At 44.5% G+C, this 15340-nt stretch overlaps 1 protein-coding gene across 4 annotated transcripts in view; it reads left to right on the top strand.

Annotated features, from left to right (window-relative positions):
* The first annotated feature begins 79 nt into the window (after positions 1–79).
* The window catches only part of ILRUN (inflammation and lipid regulator with UBA-like and NBR1-like domains), a 104473-nt gene continuing 89212 nt past the window's right edge, over positions 80–15340 (top strand). Inside the window, exon 1 of one of the 4 annotated variants that reach the window (XM_045292484.1) lies at positions 80–348. In XM_045292484.1, coding sequence (XP_045148419.1) covers positions 191–348 — 158 coding nt within the window. In that variant the 5' untranslated portion in view covers positions 80–190. The remainder of the gene's footprint in view (positions 349–15340) is intronic. The other 3 variants (XM_004717229.4, XM_045292486.1, XM_045292485.1) reach the window with 3 other exon arrangements.

Here is a 15340-nt window from a genome sequence, read left to right as displayed (position 1 = left end):
GGGGGGGGAGCGTGAGAGTGAGCGGCTCCGTGAGTTTTCCCCTATGAGGCGGTGAGAGGCCCGGGGCCTACCTCAAAGGAGCGGGGTCGCGGCGCCGGCTAGCAGCGGGCCCCCTCCCGGTCCCGGGGCCCGGCGGCGCGGCGGCGGCTAGGTTGTGAGGAGGCGGGGAAGCGAGTGTCCGGCCCCCGCCATGGAGGGCATGGACGTGGACCTGGACCCCGAGCTGATGCAGAAGTTCAGCTGCCTGGGCACCACAGACAAGGACGTGCTGATCTCCGAGTTCCAGCGGCTGCTGGGCTTCCAGCTCAACCCGGCCGGCTGCGCCTTCTTCCTGGACATGACCAACTGGTGAGCCGGCCCCGCCGCGGCAGCGCTGGCAACGGCCTCGGGGCCCCCAGGGGCAGGGACACCGAGCCTGGGGGCAGGGCGGCCCGGGAGGGTAGTGAGGAGCACTCCTTCCCGGGGCGGGGCGGCGTGTGGTGTGTGTCGGGGTCACGGGGAGTAAGCTGGGGCCACGCTGAGACTAGAGAGGGTGTGTGAAGGAAGTTGGGCGGTAGGAAGGGGTGAAGGGACGCTCCTGAGGTTATACGGAGAATGAGGCCCCGGGAACGCAGGAGGAGGGGCGAAAGGTCTTGGGGCATCGAGGCACAGGGCTAGAGCTAGGCAGAAGGGAGCTAGGTGCTGGCTGAGAGCAAGAAGTACATGGAATCGTGATTTGGGGAATGGGGAAAAAGGTCGGGATTTGGAGGCTGAGGATGACAGGCAGGAGGGGACACGGGGGTGGAGGGGTGGAGACTTCGGGGCTGTGAGGGACCTGGGGCATTGGGAAGACTTGAGAGTTCCAAGTTGAGAGGAACAGATCCTTTGTAGAGTGATTTTGTCCCCAGTCGAGGACCGACTGGAAAAGGGGCAGAGGATTATGTGGAAGGACAAACTGGTATGGCGAAAAGGAGGTGACTTTCTGCAGAGAATTGTGTCCCGGAAGATGAGATCTACTAATGGAGGGTCGAGAATGCTAGATCCAGGGCTCGGGACACCTTTGGAAGAGTGGGGGGAAAGAAATAATCCCTGGAGAGAGAACTTTCTGAAGGGAGTGGAGCCCAGGGAGAAGGTTCAAAGAGGGAACTTTGGTGGGGAGAGGCCTTCAGAATGCTGGGAACGGAGTGAGGCTTGTCTGAACCACACTTGGGTTGGTGGATGTTTGGGAACGTGGAGACCTTGACTTCAGGCAGGACACCAAATGATTTTGGCTTGGAGTCACCTCGTCAGTCTGAATTGCGGCAGAAGACCACCACACTTGAGTGTTTCTCAGTTTTGGAAACAGCACTTGCTATTTTCGGTAAGCTTGGCTTCCCCCTTGTTCTCTGAGGCGGGAATTGTTCAGTTCACCCAAGGTGAGAGGTGGAGTGAAGACCCTTAGACTTATTTTGAATGGATCTCAGAGTAAGCAGCTGTTCTTTGGACAAAAAGCAGTGATGTGAGTGCCCTTTGCTCTCTGTGTTGGGCATTAGTCCCCTGACAGTGCATTCTTGTTTCTCTTGGCACCACTTGCACAGCCAACCTCCCCTTTATTCACTGAATGCCTCAGAGAGTGCCAGAAAAGAGGCTGTAAGCCTAGGCTTCTCCTGCTCACCTAGCCCCTGTCCGAGAGGCCCGTCGTACTTGGGAGCTTTGTCGATGTGTTTTTCAGTGCAGCATCCATCAACCCAGGTCCCATTCTCTTTAAAGTTGATCGCTAGAGCAAGAGTGAAATTGAGTTCCTAGATGTTAAGAAAACCCTTTGAGGCTTTGGAAGCAGGAGACAATGTTTAAGATTAAAGAAGCATTTGTTATCCAAACTTGTCTTTTATGTTGGGGATAATCTCAGGCAGGGGCCACAGCCGAAGTAGTTTTCTGAACACTGACCTATGGTACTTCCATGGTCAGAGTGTCTGGTTACTGAACACGTTCAGGAAATTTCTCTGGGACTCTGGTAAAATTTAGAAGTAAGACTCCCATCTTAAGGATTGCTCTGTTGCCTGCCTCCTTCCCACCCTCCATCCCCCACGCCAGTGCTTTTTCTTCCTTGTTTACTCTAGTTCAGCATAGGAAACTTGGCATCTTGTTGGTGCCCGTTGGGTAGAGGAGGATCATTTCTCCCCCACCCCCTTGTGAGCCGTACCATTTAAACCCTGCCCTAATAAGTTCTTAGTTCTGTAGAGACCGTCTTTATTAGCACAGCACGATTATGGTGGCTACAGAAATAGTGTAAATGAGGTATTTGTGCTTGAGGTATGTGTGTAACATCTAAGATTGTTTGTTTCCAGGTGCTGTAAAAGGTGAGGGATAGCTGAAACCCAGCGTGAATAAGAATCAGAAACTTAAACGCCATCTTTGAATTATAAGCTTTTTCTTTAATTTTTTTAAAACCAAAGCCATCACAGGAGAGCATGTTTACAAGTGATCTCTTAAGTGAGGTGTGATACATTTATGAGCAAAGGAGTGAACCATGGGAGAGAAAAAAAAGTGTTCTGGTTTTAAAGCAAGTCATACCAGTTGGAAATCAGTAGCCTCTTAGGGATCCAGGCATTTAAGTGATCATTCGCTTTAAGCCATGTTGCCTTATTTTCTGGCTGTAGGAAGCATGTTCTCTGTTTGTATTCATCCCAAGATGAAAAGTTATTAGTGAAATAAAAGCTAATAGGGTTGTCTTTTTTTTTTTAAGCTTAGTTTTGTGGTTTTCTTATGAAAGCTAGTTAGTGCCATAACGTAATATTGGATTTTGGTTCCTAGATTGATCTGGCTGAATTTATCTTCAGAAGTTTTTGTTTTAAATAAATATGAATCCTAATTAATACAGTTAGTCAAAATGTGTGCGTAAATGGATAACCCACCATCACCAGGTGAGTCCGACTGCTGGTGACGCTCTGCAGAGTTTGGGGGTTGTGTGTCTTTCCGGGGCAGGCCGAGCTGCTGCTGAGTGTGAATGCCCACTTTGCCGTCTGCAGTCCAACCCTTAGCCAGCAGCACCGCCAGGGCTCCTCATGTACGTGGTCAAAATATCTGTGTCTCACTGAAGTAAAATGTCTGAACTCTGCTATCGAGTCCATTTCTCCCCAACGAGACCCTATAGGACACCCTGCCCCTGAGACAAACTCTTTACTACGGGAATAGAAAACCTAGTCTTTTCCCCAATGGAGTGGTTGGTGGTTTTGAACTGCTGACCTTGGAGATTAGCAGCCCTGCGAGTAGAAATGTGTTGTTTTTAAGTCACTTATAACTTTTGAAACTTAAGGTAATCCTAATAAAAAACATAACTCGCAGCCACGAAGTATGTTTGGATTCAGTTACTCCCGTAGGGCAGAATTCCTGCCCATTTGGGTTTCTAAGGCTACAAATCTTAGTTCATCTTTCTCTCCTGGGTTTGAAAGGCCGACCTTGTGTTTGGGAGCAGAATGAGTAACCCACTATACCGTCAGGGTTCCTGTGATTCTAATACAAGTTGGCAAAATATCTCTCCGATTGTCATGGTTACACCTGTTGAACTGGAGATGATTAGCCTTCCCCTGACTTCGAAAGTATCATCTTAGAGTTGTAATAAATAACCACCACTCGGGAGCTGGTAAAAATCAAGACTTCAAAATGAAGACCATCATCAGAAAGACTGCGTTTTTGTTTTCCAAAGGAAGAATTATTATTTTTTCTGAAAACTTGGCGGCTATGTTGAATGTTTTGGTCCTGCAAATTCTCTTCCTTGTTAAAAGAGTTGAACTTAAGGGGGTGCTGGAACAATCCTGTGAGCTACAAACTCCTATAGCTCCACTGTATCCTGGGTTGTGGGTGTAATAGAAACTTTTCATTTCCAGGGGGTGGGGGGACACTGAGTACTTTTTTTTCTGAGAAGGGGGCAGTAGGCCACATATGTTTGGGAACCTGTGATCTTTAAGATGGAATAGAACGACTGTGAAGCGTTTCCTAGACTGATAGCTGTAGGGGAGCAGACCACCAAGTTTTTGTCTCACATGGAGTTCCTGGAGGGGTGGGACTGCTGGCCTTTTGATTAGCTGCCAAGCTCTTAACAATTGTGCCATCTGGTCTCCTTTTCACAAATACAAGCCCCCTCATATGGGATTTAGGATTGACAACAGATATTTTGAGGACCACAATTCAATCCATAATACATATTATCACTGATTTGCTCTGTCTAGGACAGTCTCAATGGGATATAGTTCATCTTTTATTTGTAGAAATGTATAAGTGCATTAAATGAATAAATACAACTTACGTTGAAAACGTGTATTTAGGAATAGTGTAAAAATCCATGCTCAAAAAAAAAAAAATCCATGCTCACTTATGATTCAACCAGACTTACCTGGTTGATATTATTATGTATTAAATTGTGTCCTGAAAAATATATGTTCATGAGGGAGGGGGGAGTAGGGAGGGAGGGGGAAATGGGCAGCTCATATCAGGGGCTAGAGTAGAAGGCAAATGTTTTGAGAATGATGAGGGCAGCGAATGTACATATGTGGCTGGCACAATGGATGTATGTATGGGTTGTGATAAGAACTGTACGAGCCCCCAATACAATAATTTAAAAAAAGAAAAAGAAAAATATGCTTAAATCCTAAAAAAAAAAAAAGAGTTGAACTTTGGCTGTTTTTTTCATTTTTTAAGGTTGGATGAGCATATGTAGATACATGTGTTTCTCCTCGTTAGAGTAAAACCAAGTATGGTTTTAGTTGGAGCCTTTTGGTGTAGTGCTTTATATGGTCATGATCAGTCAGAATGAACTGATGACAGTAGTTTTGGCGTTGGTTTTTGGTACCTGAGCTGGTAAGCCACGCTGTTGTTGGTTGGTGACGCTGCCTCTTAACAGAAGCAGTCAAGTTTTATCCCTAAGTGTGAGCACATAGAGTGAATAAAAGCGAACTCAATCTTTGAAGCCAACTGAAACAACGTAAAGATTAGTATACCTTTCTCTCTCTTGGTGGGGTCTCTTGCAGAGACACTGTTGGGTATAAATAGGGAGCTGGAACCCTAACGCTGGCAGATGGCTTAAGAGATTCCCTAGCTCCTCCCAGTGTTTACTTGGGAATTGCATCTTCCATGTCCAAGATGAGAGCTGTCTCCTATTCTTGAGTCCCTAACGGCAGAGATTTGCAAGGTGCTTTATTATAGTGTTTAATTATCTTTCTAGTTAGAATTCTTAGGTCAAAACTCATTTCTCCTGTTGCAGCATATGCTGTTTCATTTGCTTATGTCCTCCACGGAAATATAGAATATTTAATAAACATCTTCCTTTGGATGTCAGAAAACTTCTCAATCTAAATCATTAAAAATTAATTATTTATCCTAAACATTTTCAATTATTTAAAATTTAAAAACCTTCGATTTAATGGTTTTGGGCTCTTTAACATATGTAGTCTTAAGTGATTTGTATGCGTTTATTTTCCCCCCAGAAGAAACCAACAGTGTTCAGAGAACTTGCATATGATTTTAAACTCACTTCTGACCCTTCAAGTCACTTGTTCCTGTTATTTTAATTTTGTTCATGATTCATTGCACAAACATTTTTATTTCTTATGTTCTTTGTTTCTGTGATTTTTAAAAATCATTTTATTAGGGGCTCATACAACTCTTATCACAATCCATACATTCATCAATTGTGTAAAGGACATTTGTACATTCATTGTCCTCATCATTCTCAAAACATTTGCTCTCCACTTAAGCCCCTGGCATCAGCTCCTCATTTCCCCCCCTCCCTCATGAACCCTTGATAACTTAGAAATTATTATTTAATCATATCTTACACTATCCGATGTCTCCCTTCACCAACTTTTCAGTTGTCCATCTCACAGGGAGGAGGTTATATGTAGATCCTTGTAATCGGTTCCCCCTTTCTACCCCACCTTCCCTCCACCCTCCTGGTATCACCACTCTCACCACTGGTCCTGAGGGGTTCATCTGTCCTGGATTCCCTGTGTACCAGTGTACATCCTCTGGTCTAGCCAGATTTGTAAGGGAGAATTGGGATCATGATAGTGGGGGTGGGGAGGAAGCATTTAGGAACTAGAGGAAAGTTGTATGTTTCTTCATTGCTATACTGCACCCTGACTGGCTCATCTCCTCCCTGCGACCTTTCTGTAAGGGGATGTCCAGTTGCCTACAGATGGGCTTTAGGTCTCCAGTCCGTACTCCCCCCCCCCCCCCCCCCCCCATTCCCAATGATTTTTTGTTCTGATGATGCCTGATACCTGATCCCTTCGACACCTCACTATCGCACAGGCTGGTGTGCTTCTTCTATTTGGGCTTTGTTGCTTCTGACCTAGATGGCCGCTTGTCTACAAGTCTGTAAGACCCCAGATGCTATATCTTTTGATAGCTGGACACCATCAACTTTCTTCACCACATTTGCTTATGCACCCATTTGTCTTCAGCAATCATATCAGGGAGGTGAGCACACAATGATATGATTTTTGTTCTTTGATGCCTGATAACTGATCCCTTCGACACCTCGTGATCACACAGGCTGGTGTACTTCTTCCATGTGGGCTTTGTTGCTTCTGAACTAGATGGCCACTTGTTTACCTTCAAGCCTTTAAGACCCCAGACACTGTATCTTTTGATAGCTGGATACCATTAGCTTTCTTCACCACATTAGCTTATGCACCCATTTGTCTTCAGCAATCCTGTCAGGAAGGTGAGCATCATGGAATGCCAGTTTAATAGAACAAAGTGTTCTTAGATTGAGGGAGTACTTGAGCGGAGGCCCAATGTCCTTCTGCTACCTTAATACTAAACCTATAAATAATGCACATAAATCTGTTTCCCCATGATCATATATAAATATATGTACATGCCTGTATTTAGACCTCTGTGAATGCCCTTTGCCACGTAGCTCTTTCCTCTATTTTCTTTTACTTTCCTCCTGTCCCACTATCATGCTCAACCCTCATTTTTGTTTCAGTAATTCCTCTCGGTTACATTACCGTTGGTCACACCCTACCCGGCCTCTTATACCCTCTTCACCACCTATTTTGGATCACGTTTTGTTCCCTTGTCCCTGGGTTTGTTATCACCCACTTCCTTTCCCCCCATGTCCCCCTTTCCGGTGTCCCCTTGGAACTGTTGGTCCCGTTGTTTTCTCCTCCAGATTGTTCATTCAGTCTATCTTATCTAGACCTGTGGAGATAATAACAGGCACAAAAACAAGACTGTAAAACAAAGCAACAAAAGAAAACAACAACAAAAAGCCAATGGCAAAACAAAAAAAACCCCACCAGCACAACAACAATGAAAAGCTTGTAGTTAATTCAAGGACTGTTTGTTGGCCTTTAGGAGTGTTTTCTGGTCGAGTCTGATGGAGTGCCAAGACCTGGCCAGCCCCAAATCTATTTTTGGTATTCCCTGGGGACTTCGTTGCTCTGTTCCCCTTTCTGTTCTTTTGTACACCCTTAGAGTGTCTTGCCTCGGTGTGGTGGGATCAGATCGGGCGCAATTCCCACTGTGTCAGTGAGGGATGTCGTGTCTCATGGCCACGTGGTCTTCTCTGTGGATTGGGAATGCCATCGTCAAGGCTTGGTGGGCCAGCATGTGCTCCACTCTACAGAGAGTTTTTCTTTGGTATTTGTGGCAAGAGGCAAGTAACACTTCCAGAGTTTTTGGAGGACATTTCTTTAGAAGTCAGTCAGTATTTGCCCCTTTGCTCCGTACAAAAACGAAAACCAAACCGACTGCCCTGAAGTCTGTGCTTTCTTTTGTAGTTGTGCTCTGTAGGGTTTCTGAGACTAAATGTTTGCAGGTGCAGACAGACAGCCTCGTCTTTCTCCCTCAGAGCAACTGGTGGGTTTGAATCGATGACTTCGTGGTTAGCAGCCCACCATCTAACCCACTGTGCCAGCAGAGCCCCTTTTTCTCAATAGAGGTGGATAAAGTATCTTTTATTAGCATAATAACAGCAGAGGCTCTTTCCCTCCGTGTCATTCATTTCATTCAAAGGTGTTGGATTTTGGTATTGAAACATTATCATAGCTTGCCTGCAGGTCTCTTCAGAAAGTAGGGTGCATTTTTCAGAATAGTATATGTGCACATTATGGGTAGAACAGATGCTTTCTAAAAAAGCAACTCAGGGAAAGCATTTTTGTAAAATAACGTTCTATTTATTTATTCAGGATTATCAGAGTCATTCTTACTGGGTAATGTAAAGGTATTAACCACAAAACAATAGAGTGGATTCAGAATCTAGAAATGGAAATCAGTTATACCTCTTATCTGACTTCACAGTACCTCCTCTTAATCCTTATCTCCATTACCTTCATGCTAATAAGTTTCTGACTCATTCTCTGGTTCATCTGCTTGAATCTAGAAAAGTCCCTTTATGGCAGTGATAAAACTTGATATTAATCCTGGTTTTCTTGGGGGTGGGGGAGAAGTGTGCACCAAGGAGCAGGGTAGGGAAGGATTGCTTCCCACTCAGTGGTGGAGGGTTGGGCATGCTATTGTTTTTCTAAGAACGTTGGGAGTTCCTGCTTTGGACAGATAACTTTTCCTTTTGTGTTTTTGGTCTTTCATTTTTGAATGGTACACACAAGGTGTGGGACTCTTGGTATAATATATGAGATGTAGCCATAATCTCTTGTGTATTATAATTTCTGGTCTCTTTGCCGGTGGCTGTAATCTCATTCTGAAGGGAGCCTCTGCTCTGTTAAAGGCCAGGACTAAGGCTGCGCCTTAGTAGAGGTTCACACCAAGGTACCACCCTTTGTTTCCGTGGGGGATGGATGGTCAGAGTGCTCCTTAGAGGCAGTGATGGAGAGACTTCCTTTTACATGCTTTGGACATGTTGTCAGGAGAGATCAGTCCGTAGTGAAGGGACTGCTAAAGTCCTTAGTCAAGTAGAAGATCAGCAATAAAGATGAAGGCCCTCAGGGAGATGAATCGACCCCGTGGTTTGAAAAGTGGGCTCAAGCACAGGAACAATTGTGAGGGTGGCGCTGGACTGGACGGTGTTCTGTTCTCTTATACATAAAGTCACTGCGGGTCTGATTCAGGGGCACCTAACAACAACAACAACAACAACAACGTGGTCTGCTGAAAGACAAAAACCACACCCAAGCCATCCTTCAGTGTATAAGAGCCATCTTGGGAACACAGAGGATTCCCAGGACTGTCAGAAAGCAGCCACCAGTCGGAACGTGTTCTAGATCTCTGGTTTGAAGTGGCAGAGGCTGAGACCAGAGGCTGGACGGAGGCCGTTAGAACAGGGGAGCTTCACCAACACTTTGAGACTGCTGCAGAGAGCACGTGGACTTTGTGGCCCACAGAAGCAGAAGCCAAGGGTCCACTTGACTGAGAGGCTGAGGATTGGAGACAAACTTGATTACTGGCTGAGGAGAGGTGTGGCTATGGACCGACCAGTGACACCTAGTAGGCAGTGTAATACAAAAGCAGACGGTATCCCGTGGCATAAGAGGTGACTGTAGTCTGTATGAAAATTGCATTTTTCTTTCATTAAATATTTCCACAAACCAAAACCAAACCAGACTCACTTCCATCGAGTCAATTAGTGACCCCCTGTGAGTTTCTGAGACTGTAATTGTTTACTGCAGGAGAAAGCTCTGTCTTTCTCCCTAGGAGCTGGTGCTGGTTTTGAACTGCAGACCGAGCTGATAGCCGTCCAGGGCAAAACCCCCTTGAAATTTAATAGGGAAGTGCATGTGCCTGAAGCTGTCAGAACCAGTGTTAAGATCATTGAGCAGAAACATTCATTTGTTACTGTATGGTACAGAACTGATGTTCTACAAAGGTTTGAGTGAGCCCTGGTCGGTCAGTGGGTTAAGTGTTGGGCTGTGAATTGGATGGTCAGTAGTTCGAACTTACCAACGGAACTCTGAGGGAAAGAAGAGGCAATTTGGTTCCACAAAGGTTTACAACCTAGTTTAATAAATTGTTGAATTAAAAAATGATCTGATCTGTAATATCTCACAATAAAAATCTTTAAAAATAAATAAAAATTTGAGAGGGGAAAAAAAAGACTCAAAGTCTCAGAAATGCTATGGACACAGTTCTGTGTCCTGTAAGGCTGCACTGAGTCAGAATGGATTTGACAATTTGGGAGCTGGTCTTTCTGTGAAGGCCAGGGCTTTCTGCTCCCCTAAAGAGTTACAGTCTGAAGGGTTCATGAAGGCGAGAAGGGAGGGAGGGGAGTGGGGGGAGCGGCGATTAGCTGATACTAAGGACTCAAGTAGAAAAAATTTTAAAATGATGGCAATATGTGTACACGTGTTTGACACAATGGATGTATGTATGGATTGTGATAAGAGGTATATGATTTGAACTGATTTTTTAAAAAAAAGTTTACAGTCTTGGAAACTCATAGGGGGCAGTTCTACCTGGTCCTGTAGGGTTGCATCGACTTGATGGTAGTGAGTTTGATTTTGGTTTCCTGGCAAGTTGTTTTCTTAGAGGTAAAATCTATACGTAACAGTGAAGCAGGGCTGCCTAGATGGCTATTTGGCTCGAAAGTGTTTAGTGGGTTCTGGAGTGACAGGACATGGATTTTTTTTTTTTGAGAGTGAAGTTTTGGAATTTTTTTGATGGTGTTCTTTTAAACAGGCAGAAATGGTGGAATTTAAGATGAACCATTTGAAGCTCATGTTTTGGCGGCATTTAGTACAGTCATGGTATTATCCAATCACCACCTCCATCCCTTCCTTGCCCTGATCCCAAGTGGCCATCTCAAGATAACCCTGTTTAGGGTAATTTATGTGAATACGAAATGCCATCTCTTGTTTCGGTTTTGCTTCACTTGCTAGCTGCTGTTGTGTTGTTTCTGACTCATGGAGTTGCCATGTGTTAGAGAGTGGGATTAGCAGTCCAGCACAGACGTAAGGATCTTCTTTCACTTAGCATACTGTTTATCCAAGTTGTAGTACCTCTCTGTAGTTCCTTCTCTCTCTCTATTTTTAAACTTTGTATTATGATTTGGACTAAGGTTTAAGGAGCAGGTCAGGTTTCTACTCAATAGTTCACACACATTTTGTTCCATCTCATTGAATGCACTCCCCACAATGTAGCATGGTTTAACCCACTTCCTTCTAGTGTTCCCGTTCCCGTTCCCGTTCCCGTTCCCGTTGTTCCTCCTTTCCTGATCTTACCTTCTGAACCGCATCGTGGGTCAATGCTACCCATTATGGGAGGGAACCGGCTTGGTGGTAGTGAGTTGGTTGGTTAGTGTTGCTGTTCACCTTATGGGCCTGTCTGTTGTTTAGCTGAGCATTGAGTCACAGGAGGGGGTTCATTTCCAAGTCTGAATGTTGGCTAGAGACCAGTGTTGAGGATTTCATCAGTTTGTCTCTGACCAGTAAGCCTGGTCTTTTTTGTGAGTTTGAGTTTTGCTCCATCGCTCGCTCGCTCACTCACTTTATCCAGGAATCAAATGTGATTCCTTTCAGAACAGTTGGCAGTAGGACTTGGGCATAATCTAATTCTCTTGATCTCAAGGTCCTGAAGGCTGAGGTTCACATGGCTGATTAGTTCATTAGGTTAATTGTTTCCATAAGTCTTTGAGTTTCTTCACTCTTGTGTGTTCCAGACTAGGAGAGACCAATAGTTGCACCTTAAATGGCCTCTCGCCAAAGTAGGATGAAAATCATTGTGTTTATGGATTGTGTTACGCTGCTTGACTCTGCTGTCCCGCAAGACCGTGGTCCTGCGTGTCCGAGTAGAACTGTGCCCCATAGTGTTGTCAGAGGCTGAGCTGTTTGGAATTAGATCACCTGTCCTCCTGAAGCCTCTCGATGAACCTGAGCCCCAGCCTTTAAGCTGTGTTAAACTATTTGCACTACCCAGGGAGTCCTCCATGGTGTGCAGATTCCACTTTACAGAAAATATTTTTACCCGTTGGATGTGTATTTGAGTTTCCACCTTTTGGGTGTTACAGTGTTGCTGTGAACATGTGTGCATCAGGGGGCCTCAAAAAGTTAGTGGACAATTGAACACTAATGGGATTCACCTTGAACTTTTTGAATCGCCCTTGCACACGTGCTCTGAATAATACTTGTTTGCATTTCTTTTGGGTGTATACCGATGAGTGGAATTGCTGAGTCATAAGGTAATCCTGAGTAGTTTGGGTGGTGCGGTGATTAAAGCACCTAGCTGCTACTTGAGTTGTTGGCTGGTGGTTTGAACCCACCAGCTGTTCCTGGGGAGTATGAGGGTGTCGGCAGGCCCTCTCTATAAAGGTTGCAGCTTAAGAAACCCTGTGGGGCCACTATGAGTCAAGAGTAGACTTCAAAGCCGTGACCTTTTTTTTTTCTAGTTTAGTAATTCTAAGTTAACTTTCTGAGATACTGCTGAATACCAAACTCTCTTTTTACTATCTGAGCAGTACTATGCAAGGATTCCAATTTCCCCATATTTTTAATGTTTTAGATTATATATAGATACCCTATGGTTACATGCTTGACTACTAGCTGAAAGGTTAGCTGTTTGAATCTGCCCAGAGGTGGTTGGAAGACAGGCCAGCACTGGTTAGGTCTCCATGAGTCAGAGTCGACTCAAACGTAACTAATAATAGCAACTGTGGGTTTATTGGAGGGGAGGGCCGTTGCTGGTTCTGTGGTAGCATTATCCTCTTCCAGCTGGTTGGATGCCAGTCAGTGTGCCTCAAGCGCAGCCACCAGCCTCCTGCCTTGTAAACAGAGGCTGAATGTTGGTATAGCGCTGAACAGGGTTCAGAGGACCTTCCAGATGAAGATGGGTGAGGAAGATAGACCTGCCAATTTACTCCTTAAAACCAGCCACTTACTGCTCCATACATCACAGTGTCCAACGGGCAACAGATGGTAGGGATGGCACAGAACTGGGCAGTGTTTACTTGCTTGTTTTTTATTTTGAATTAGGTAAAGGTTTGCAGAGCAGCCGATCATCAGTTTAGCATTCGACATCTGGTACACTTATTTTATGTCCCCCAACTCATCCATTGTGATCTACCATTAGTTATTCTGATCATTCCCTCTCCCTGTTTCCTTTCTCCTTTTTTCCTAACTCTCTGAATTTTTTACTTGGGTAAAAGCTGCCCTTTTTAATCTTACATAGATGATGATTCTAACACAGGAGTGAGTTCAGTTCCAGCCCTAAAGGGAGAGTAAGGGTCTTAGACTTGGGGATCTCACCTGTTTCTTTCCAATCATTTGTTCCACTTGTTTCTCTTTTTTTATTTTTTTTTCAACATTTTATTAGGGGCTCATACAACTGTTATCCCAATCCATACACACATCAATTGTGTAAAGCGCATTTGTACATCGTTTCTCAAAACATTTTCTCTCCATTTAAACCCCCGACATTGGGTCCTCATTTTCCCCTCCCTCCCCGCTCCCCCCTCCCGCATGTGCCCTTGATAGTTTATAAATGGGTCCACTTGTTTCTCCTATGCTTGCCAGAACCATGTAATGTGATCCTTTTCTGAGCAGTCAGTCGTGGTGGCGGGGCACCATCTAGTTCTTCCGTTTCAGGGTTGTGGAGACTGATAATTGTGCAGTCCATTGTTCCATTGGACTAATTGTTGCTCTATGTCTTTCGCTTTTCATCACTGTTCTTTCCTCCATATGGGGGAGAACAGTGGTTGCGCCTTAGATTATATTCAGCCAAATAGGATGTAGAACATTGTCTCTGTGGACTATATTATGCTAGTAGACTTTGGCGTTCCTTGAGACTAAGGTCCTGATCCTAAGACTGGGTAGCAGTTTGTTCTGTGGTGCATGAGATCGCCCTGAGTTGGGGCTGACTGGGACCTAACAACCACAGTGGGTGTGAAATGGTGTATCTCATAATGGTTTTGATTTGTATTTCTCTAATGACTAATGATGGTGAGCATCATTTCATGTGCTTGTTAGCCATTTGTGTAACTTTTTGAAGAACTATGTATTCTCTGTATTTGCCCATTTTTTGGATTGACTTGTTTACTTTTTGTTGTTGAGTGTTGAGTTATTAATATACAGGCCCCCTGCCATCTGAAAGAGTGTTCCTATGAAGGCTTTTAGAAGCCAAAATCGTATGAAGCAAAGAAGCAGTTTCCACTGATTTATATGAGAAAACATATTGAGTCTTCTCAGACTGTGATAGGTAGGTTTATTGTACCAACCTGGCCAATAGGAACATTTGGGATTAATTAGGTTGCAGTTTGATTGAAGGGTAAAGAGACCAATTAGTTCGACAAACCCTCCCCTTCTGTGCTTTAGCTAGTTCTCTGCCTTAACTTTTGAGCTACACTGCCTGTGGGACAAGCCAACCCATGTATCGTGTTGCTAGAGCTTGAGATTCTTTGAAGACCTGCTTCGTCATGCTGCTGATGTGTACATCGTGTACATGGCTTGAGGCTGATGGATCCTGTTTTCTTAATATTGCTTGAGTTCAAAATCCCATCCGGGCCTGTTTCACTGTTTGCTGTCAGTTGGCAGACCTGCCTTAATTGCCTTAGAGAAGACTCAGCTGTCTGCTCATTTGACCTTGGACCCCAGGAGCCCTCATGAGTTGAAGGACTTCCAGTATATTAACTATTCCACGGAAGTGAGTTGAACTGAGCCCTCTCTACTGCTGTGTGAACTAATTAGCTGTTATATTTCTTTGTGCTGTATTTATCTTTCTATCTATCTAATCATAAGTGTCCTGGTTTTGTTTCACTAGAGAACCCTTCCTAACACACAGACCCAAATAATAACAAATCAAACCAAATAACATGTAAAACCTGAAATATATCGAAGCCATATGTAGTGTTATGCTGTGGTGGTGGTGTGGGTTGTACTGCTGAAAGCTAAGTCGGCAGTTCAAATCCACCAGCTTCTGTGCGGAAAAAGAAGCTGGTTGTTCCTGTGAAGATTCACAGTCTTGAAAACCGTCCCTAAAAGGAAACACAGCCCTACCACTGAGGCAAAACACCACGGGCGTGCAACAACAGCAAGGGGGGCAGAGCAAGGAAGTCACGAGGGACTACCAAAAATAGACTTTGGGGCCAGGGAGTGACACCCCATTAAACTTGACCAGAAAACACTCCTACTAAAGGTCAGCAAACAGACCTTGAACTGTTTATAGGCTTTAATTTTTGTGTGTCATTTTTTGTTGTTGTTTTGTTGCTTTGTTGTGCTCTGTCTTGTTTTTGTGCAATTATTATCTCTGCTTGTTTATCTAGATAATATAAGTTGGATAAACAATCTGGAGGAGAAAAAAATGGGACCGACTGTTCTGGGGGGGGATATGGGATAGGGAGAGATGGGGGAAAGAAGTGGTGTTAACAAACCCAGGGAAAAGGGAAAAACAAGTGATCCAAAATCGGTGGTGAGGAGGGTGTAAGAGCCCTGGT

Source organism: Echinops telfairi, unplaced genomic scaffold, assembly GCF_000313985.2.
Source record: "Echinops telfairi isolate 266 unplaced genomic scaffold, ASM31398v2 ScPeMD7_655;HRSCAF=1070, whole genome shotgun sequence".
Taxonomy (NCBI): domain Eukaryota; kingdom Metazoa; phylum Chordata; class Mammalia; order Afrosoricida; family Tenrecidae; genus Echinops; species Echinops telfairi.
This window is presented reverse-complemented; position numbering and strand designations above follow the sequence as displayed.